The 7379-nt window shown below is 67.7% G+C and overlaps 4 protein-coding genes across 5 annotated transcripts in view; 1 reads left to right on the top strand and 3 right to left on the bottom strand.

The window, feature by feature from the left end:
- Positions 1-528: 528 nt before the first annotated feature.
- Positions 529-2617, bottom strand: SLC39A1 (solute carrier family 39 (zinc transporter), member 1). Its single transcript, XM_010565620.1, has 3 exons — positions 2425-2617; positions 1838-1968; positions 529-1261 (listed from the first exon to the last, which is right to left on the bottom strand). The coding sequence occupies exons 1-3, from the start codon at positions 2615-2617 to the stop codon at positions 635-637; spliced, it is 951 nt and encodes a 316-aa protein (XP_010563922.1). The 3' UTR covers positions 529-634.
- Positions 2618-3443: 826 nt separating this feature from the next.
- On the top strand, positions 3444-5857 carry CREB3L4 (cAMP responsive element binding protein 3-like 4). The gene is made up of 10 exons (XM_010565619.1): positions 3444-3582; positions 3752-3870; positions 4014-4224; positions 4359-4453; positions 4537-4614; positions 4691-4797; positions 4876-4944; positions 5049-5124; positions 5213-5309; positions 5838-5857. The coding sequence occupies exons 1-10, from the start codon at positions 3444-3446 to the stop codon at positions 5855-5857; spliced, it is 1011 nt and encodes a 336-aa protein (XP_010563921.1).
- Positions 5858-5974: 117 nt separating this feature from the next.
- JTB (jumping translocation breakpoint) overlaps positions 5975-7379 on the bottom strand; it is a 1625-nt gene continuing 220 nt past the window's right edge. The window contains exons 1-5 of one of the 2 annotated variants that reach the window (XM_010565568.1): positions 6958-7306; positions 6815-6858; positions 6653-6738; positions 6483-6562; positions 5975-6361 (exon numbers count right to left, since the gene is read on the bottom strand). In XM_010565568.1, coding sequence (XP_010563870.1) covers positions 6205-6361; positions 6483-6562; positions 6653-6738; positions 6815-6858; positions 6958-7034 — 444 coding nt within the window. In that variant the 5' untranslated portion in view covers positions 7035-7306 and the 3' untranslated portion in view covers positions 5975-6204. Of the gene's footprint in view, positions 6362-6482; positions 6563-6652; positions 6739-6814; positions 6859-6957; positions 7307-7379 lie in introns of those variants that run through there. The other variant, XM_010565569.1, reaches the window with a different exon arrangement.
- Positions 7063-7379, bottom strand: part of RAB13 (RAB13, member RAS oncogene family) — a 1485-nt gene continuing 1168 nt past the window's right edge. Inside the window, exon 7 of the mRNA XM_010565618.1 lies at positions 7063-7263. Within this exon, the coding sequence (XP_010563920.1) occupies positions 7063-7263 (201 nt within the window). The remainder of the gene's footprint in view (positions 7264-7379) is intronic.

The raw sequence follows: 7379 nt of genomic DNA, 5'->3' as shown, positions 1-7379 counted from the left end.
GGGGGGGTAATGCTGGACGGGGTTAGAGCTGGGGGGGTACAGCCGGGTCACCCCCACCCCCATGGCTGGGAACAGAGCAGACCCCACCCCCCAAAACTGGGGGTGCCTGGACCCCCTCAGCACATACAGACATGGAGGGGGGCACTGTGGCCCCCCCCATCCCCCCCGGACACTGTCGTTCCCTCCCAGTATTGCGCCTCCCCCCCCCAGCCCCCTCCCAGGCAGAGGCACCACGTCAGGTCCAGTCTTTTATTTGCTTCATCCAACGCCTCTCCCCAGCCGGAGGGGGGGGAAGGCTGGGGCTCTGCACCCCACGCTGTAAGGGCACTTGTGGGTGTGGGGGGGCACGACACACTCAGCCCACCCCCATCCTGGGGTCCCGTGGAGGGGGACAGCACTGTTCCCCCTGTACAGATGGGGAAACTGAGGCACGGGGCTGAGCCTCACGGGGCGGGGTGTCCCCACAGGCAGGACCCCCACTCCCACCCCGGGGTGCACATGGGGGCCGGGGCCAGCACCTGAAGCGGCACTTTGGCATTTGCACAGAGGAGGGAGTGCAGAGGGGAACCCCCTTCCCTGGCGTCCTGCATTGGGGTTGGGAGGGGGGCATCCCCCACTCTGGGGATGGGGTGTCTCAGATCTTGATGAAGAGGATGGCGGTGACAAGGGCGAAGCCAGCGAGGAGCAGGATGACCTTGGGGATGCGATGTTGGGGGACCCCCAGCTCCTGGGGCAAAATCTCCAAAAAAGTGATATAAAGGAAGGTCCCAGCTGCCAACCCCTCCAGCACCCCTCGGCACAACCGCTGCCGTGCTCCCGCGCCTGCTGCTACCGCTGTCCCCAGCCCCACACCCAAAGGTGACATCATGGCGAAGAGCGTCAAACAAGCGACCACGGCCGGCGGGCGCAGACGACCCCGTAACAATTTTAGTGCCAAGCTGAAGGCCACCGCGCATTTGTGCAGCACCAGCGCCAGGCAGACGCGCAGCACGGCCCCCTCCGCCTCCTGCAGCCCCAGAGCCAGCCCCTCCAGCACGGCATGCAACGCCAACGCCAGCACCAACAACCCGGCACGGATGGCACTCCGGGTGCCGGGAACGGGAGGTTGCGGTGAAAGGGTTTGGATGGAACCGGTGGGAAGCAACGCCCGCGTCTCCTCCGGGATGGATGACGCTTCCCGCTGTGCCAATGCAACCTGCTCCAGCACCAGCACCAGGAAGAAGCCCATGGCCAGGATGAACTCCGGCAAAGGGAACTGCAGCTGGGAGAGACAGTGGAAAGGGGGTTCAGGGCCTGCCTGCAACCCCGGCCCTGCCTGCACCTGGCCCTGGGGAAGGAAGAAGCCTGGGGAAGGCTGCCGGGAAGCCGTGGGCAGAGGGAGGATCTTTCCATGAGTCACAGCGGGACACGAGGGCTCGTCCCTACTGGCCCCTCCCAGCTGCTCCGCTGCCACCAGCCCAGCTCTGCCAGCTCCATCCCTGCTGTCCCCATCCCCAACGTCCCAATCCTGCTGCCCACCCCCCACTGTCCCATCCCCACCATCCTGTCCCCAACACCCCCCTCCCTGTTGTCCCATCTGTCCCCCTCTGTGCCATCCCATCCCCACCGTCACCCTCCCTGCCATCCCATCCATCCCATCCCCGCTCAACCCCTCCCCACTGTTGTCCCTTCTCTACTGTCCCAGCACAGCTGACATCCCCCCCCTGCACCCAGCCGGGGCTGCTGATCCCGATCCTGGGGACAGGGACACCGGGCAACCCCAGGACAGAGCTGAGGTCCCCCTGGGCAGGGTCACCGATGGGGGCAGGACCCTGGGGGGTGGTTTCTGGGTGCTCACCGTGACGCGCAGCCCCTCCAGCGCCGCGCTGATGCTGGCCAGGTAGTCGGGCAGGAGGTCGAGCAGGCAGGTGGCCAGGAAGACACCACCGGCAAAGCAGCTGACCAGGCTGAGCACTGGGCTGCGGGCGTCTGGGGGGGGCCGGCAGGAGGGACTGAGACCCCCACTGAGACCCCCCACCACAGCCCCGCACCCTGGGACGTGCCAGGCCCCTTGGGGTCAGCCCAGCCCCAGGTGACAGTCCCGTCCCCAGCCTGTCCCAGACCCCTGGGACCCTCTGAGACCCCTGGACCCCACTGGACACCCCCAGGCCCCCCCAGACTCCCTGGGACCCCCCCAGACCTTCCAAGACTCTCCAGACCTCTGAGGCCCCCAGCCTCCCCAGGACCCCCCAAACTCCTGGGACCCCCCTGACCCTTCAGCCCCTCCCAGCTCCTCCAGGACCCCCCAAACCCCTGGGACACTCCAAGCCCCCTCCAGCTCCCCCTAACCCTCCCCGCCGAGACACCCCAGATCCCTGAGACACCCTCCCCAGCCTTCCCGGGACACCTCGACCCCCCCCGCCCCCGGTCCCTCTCCGGCCATACCGGCGGAGCTGGGGGGCTGTCGGAAGCAGCAGAGCGGGGCAAGGCCGCAGGCAAGGGGCAACAGCAGCAGCAGCACCAATGAGCCCAACTTCGCCTCCAGCCCGGACGGGGACCGCAGAGCTATCCCGGGACTCCAGGCCAGCACCTCCGTCCCGGTCCCGGTTCCGGTTCCGATCCCGTTTTCCACTGCCATCCCGGCTGGGATTCGGTACGGGAACTCAATGTTCACCGCGGAAGAAGCTCTGACCCGTCGTTACTGTCTCGATAGCGCTTTGCATCCCCCGGGGTGAACCGGAGCTACAGCGGGACGGGATGGCACCGTCAGAGTGGTCGGTGCCGCCTCCCGGTCCCGGTGACTCCCCCCCCCCCTCCCGCCCCATCCAGAGCCCCCCGGTGGCCGGAGCACGGCGACGGGTTGGGAGGGGAATTCCCGGGGCGGGGACGGGGGTGGCCCGGGGAAGCGGGGCAGCGCTCCGGTAACGGCGAACCGGGATCAAGGACCGGGACTGGGGAGCCGGGATCGGCATCAAAGACCGGGATCGGGGACTGCGGACCCCGGTCCCGGTCCCCGGTCCCGGTCCAAGGTCCCGGTCCCACCCCGGCCCCGCACTCACCGCTCGCTACTCGGTGTTCCAGAGGGCGGAGCCGGCACTGGGCGTCGCAGCCAATAGCGACGCGCAAAACCCTGACGGTATTATTGAGTGACGCGCATCACAGCCAATAAAAAACGAGAAGACGGGGTAGGGGTCCATCCTCTGTTCCCCCGCCCCGTCCCCCACGGGGGGTCCCGTTACCGGGAGGGCACCGGCCCGGTTCTGCAGCCACCGTCAGTTGCAGCGAACCGACCCCCGGGACCCCCGGTTCCCCCACGGGATCGCTCGCTGTTGTTCCCCGGGACGCGGTACCGGGACAGCCTCAGCCCGGTTCTCCCCGGTAGCCCAGTCGGACCCTCCGCTGTGTCCCGGTAGAGACGGGAAAGGCGGGGAGAAGCCCGGGGAGCCCGGCCCTTTACCGGTGTAATGCTCCGGGGGTGGGACTTGGCTGGGTTTGCCCAGGATACCGGAGATCCTGGTGCACGGCCCCGGGACCGGGCGGAGGCGGCTGCACAACCGGGAACCAAGGTGGGGGGAACGGGACACCCCGAGGAGCTGGGGAAAGGTGAGGGGGGCGGCGGGCCATCCCTGCTGCGTCAGGGCACGGAGCCGGTGGAAGGTGCCACTGTCCCTCACCAGGATCTGGCGGGAGCAGCACCCAGAGCACCGGGCTCGGGAGGGTCCCCAGGCACCCCGCCACAGGGGGTGGTTGGTGGCCCCCGCTCACCCTTAAGCTCAGGTGATGGAGCCAGAAGCACCGGATGCCGGAATCTTCCCGGATAACGTCTTCCCTGATCCCCCCTTCTCCAGCTCGGAGCTGGCCTTCGAGGGCTGGATGCTCCCCGAGGATGGTGTGAGTCGGTGTCGGAGGGGGAGCGGGGCAGGGAGAAGCGTGTGTGCGTGTGCCCTTGGAGGGACACCGGTGTGTGTGTGGGCGGGGTGCCACGGGAACCCTCGGGGTCCCCGTCTCCCCTGCCAGCACCTCTCTGGCTACAGGGGAGCAAAGCTGAGGAGCTGCTGCAGCCGACAGTGAACCCCGACGCCGTCTGCAGCCTGAGCAGCTGCCTCACCTCCCTGGGCAGCTGCAGCTCCCAGGATGCCAACCCGGAGCCCCCCCAGCCTGCCGAGCCCCCCACTGCCACCCTCTACGAGGTGGTCTGTGACCTCAGCACCCCCCAGCATGGCAGCATCATCTCCATCCAGCTGGGTCAGTGGGGTTTGGCACGGCTCAGGCCCTGGGGGCTGCATCCTGCTGGCATGGTGCAGGGCAGGGAGCAGAGCAGCTCCCTGGGTTAGGGCAGGCAGGAACAGGCAGGGCACAGCTACCTCTCCCCCTTACAGATGACTGGCTGTACCCCACGCTGCTCCCCGGCTCGTGCATCAACAACCTGCCTGCTGTGTCCCTGCCCACTCCCCTGCCCGCACCCAGCGCCGCGGTGAGTCCCCACAGCCGCCCCCCCCATCCCCACACTGCCAGGCATCCCCAGCCTGTCCCCATGCATGTCCCATCTCTCAGCAGCTGTGCCTGACAGAGGAGGAGAAGCAGCTGCTGGCGCAGGAGGGGGTGACGCTGCCCAGCACCCTGCCCCTCACCCAGGTGCATGGGTGCGGGGGCTGGAAGGGGGTGGGAGGGGCTGGGGGGCAGGGCTCACTCCTCCACCCCCCTGCCCTAGGCTGAGGAGCGGATCCTGAAGAAGGTGAGGAGAAAGATCCGGAACAAGCAGTCGGCCCAGGACAGCCGGCGGAGGAAGAAGGAGTACCTGGATGGGCTGGAGAGCAGGTGGGTGCCGGCAGCACTGCGAGCCAGCACGTCCCCAGGCGCATGTCCCCTCACCCATGCCCGTCTCTGCCCCAGCAGGGCGGCCGCGTGCTCAGCCCAGAACCAGGAGCTGCGGAAGAAAGTCCAGGAGCTGGAGAAGCACAACGGGTGAGCGTGGCGTGGGGCACTGTGGTGGGGACGGTGCCGGGATGAGCGAGGGGCAGGGGGGAGACGACCCCAGGACTGGCGCTTGCCGACCCCTTGTCCCTCAGGTCCCTGCTGCAGCAGCTACAGGCGCTGATCAAGCAAACATCCAACAAGGCTGCCCAGACCAGCACCTGCATCCTGGTACAGCATGCTCACCACGGCACACCGCGCATGCCGGTGTCTCCCAAGCACCACTCGGGGGCACACGGTTCCTGTTTCTCCCTGGCAGATCCTGCTCCTCTCCCTGGGACTCATCCTCTTCCCCAGCTACAGCCCCTTCTGCCGGGGCCCAGGGGGCAACCAAGACGGTGACAGGCCCACCGGAGGTAACAGGGAGGCTGTAAGAGCCCCGGTCAGGGCAGGGGCACTAGCTGCAGCTCCCCCCACCCCACCCCAGTGCTGCCCACCCCAGCATTCCCTGTTCCCACAGTGATTTCCAGGAACATCCTGACCCAGGGGCAGCCACTGGAACTGGCCAGAGAAGCCCCATTCCCGATGCCGGGGTGGCTGAGGGTGGAAGAGCCAGGACCTGCAGCTGCAGAGGAAGATGGAGCTGAGGGGGGGCACGGGGACAGGAGGCCCCCCCCCAGCAGGGAGCCAAGCACCAACTCCTCAAGCCGGGCCCCCCCTGAGGATGCACAGACAGCAAAACAGGGACATGGGGACGAAATGTGACAGGCAGTGGAGAACAGCCCCAGCTTTGGGGCCCTGGGAGCCACCCTGGGGTGGGAGCAGCAGTGCAGGGGGGGACAACATCCAGCCCAGCCCAGATGTGGGGGCGTGCCCCCCACCCCCGGCAGCTGTGCGCCACTGAATAAACCTGTGCCCGGTTTGCACCCCAACATGTGTCCGAGGGTTGGCGCTGAGCCCATAGTGGGGCCATGGGGGATGGAACCACCACCCCCCCCCCGCCAGGTCTCCAACGGGGGAACGGACGCAGTGGGACAGCCCTACATTGCTCCCAGGGATGAACGCCAGCATTGTTCTGGTGACAACGATCAGGATTTATTACACGCCGTGCTCCCCAGGGGCCTGCCCCGCGCAGGCAGGCACCCCTCAGCTGGTCCCACGGGATGCCCCAGTGGCATCTGAGGCAGCTCCCAGCAGGACTCCTGTGTTCACAGAGCAGGGCAGGGCCTGCCCCAGGCACCTGTTCCTTCTCCCACCTGGTTGGGAGCAGCAGGTGAGCAGAGTTCTCCGCTCCAGGACAGCTGGGCTCTGTTAAATGGACTCAATCTGCTTGCGGACCTTCTCCAGGGCCTTCCTGTCCAGGACGCGCTGGCGACACACCACCAGCACCGCAAAGATGGTGGCAACGCACATCATGGTGCCAACGAATCTCCAGAAAACGCGCGCCTCCATCACTGCGGAGCGACAGCTGCACCCATAGGGAGAGTTAGGAACCCTGAAGGGAAAAGCTTCAACCCCAAATCCAACCCTGTCTCCCCCTGTGACCCCCCCTCTCTGGGGCTCATGGCTGCCGCAAAGTCTGCACTCACCTCTTGAATTCGTCCCTCTTGGAGGTGGCACAGCTAATCTTCTCAATGAAGCCGGTGGGGCTGCACTCCGCTATCGTCTTCTGCGACCAAGAGGAATCCGTCAGGGGCCATACTGGGGCAGGACCTGCCCTGCTGGGGGTGAGTGCAGCCCCGTCGCTGCCCGTACTCACCGCCTGGAAGCTGGAGCAGCGGGTGCATTCCTGGGCCACCACGAAGTCCTCCACCCGCCAGCACGGCGTGGCCGCCACCGGGCTCGCTGCAGAGAGAGCACGGCCACTGAGTGCGGGCCCAGCCGGGAACTCACCTGGCCCACCCCGAGCCCCCGCACTCACCCGAACGCCGCTCATCGCTCGCCGCCATCGCCGCCGCCGCCGGCCTGTGGAGAGAGCAGAAACGCCGTGAGGACCGCGCTCCGGGCCTTGCCGAACCGTGCCTTCCCCCCCCGGCCGCGCTTCGCCCCCAGCCGCCCTCTCACCACAGACCGCACACCAGGGCACCCAGGACGGCGTAAAGGGCGTAGCAGCGCGGCCCGCTAGGGCCACGGGGCCCCATCGGCGCGGCGGAACCACCGGGCTGAGCCCTACGTTTCTGACGGAGCCGCCATCTTCACGCGCGAGGACCGCTGGGAGAAGCAGGGGACGACGGGAAGGGCGGGGAGCGGCAGCAAGGTGCAGTGCCTGGATAGGAGGCGAGGCTGTGGAGGGGCGGAGTTTCGTACGGGGGCGGGACTTGAGGGACGGGACATGCTTGAACGACAGGGCGTTACGGGAAGGGGCGTGACCTGAGGGAAGGGCGTGGGTTTAAGCAAAAGGGCGTGGCCTTCGACCGAAGGGGCGTGGCTTCGCACAGCCCCGGCGCGGCGGCGCCCCGGGCCCTTGGCCGCCCCCCTCCCCCCCC

The sequence above is a fragment of the Haliaeetus leucocephalus genome, unplaced genomic scaffold (assembly GCF_000737465.1).
Source record: "Haliaeetus leucocephalus isolate CR32 unplaced genomic scaffold, Haliaeetus_leucocephalus-4.0 Scaffold193, whole genome shotgun sequence".
Taxonomy (NCBI): domain Eukaryota; kingdom Metazoa; phylum Chordata; class Aves; order Accipitriformes; family Accipitridae; genus Haliaeetus; species Haliaeetus leucocephalus.
The sequence above is the reverse complement of the archived record's forward strand: the minus strand, read 5'-3'. Positions and strand labels throughout refer to the sequence as shown.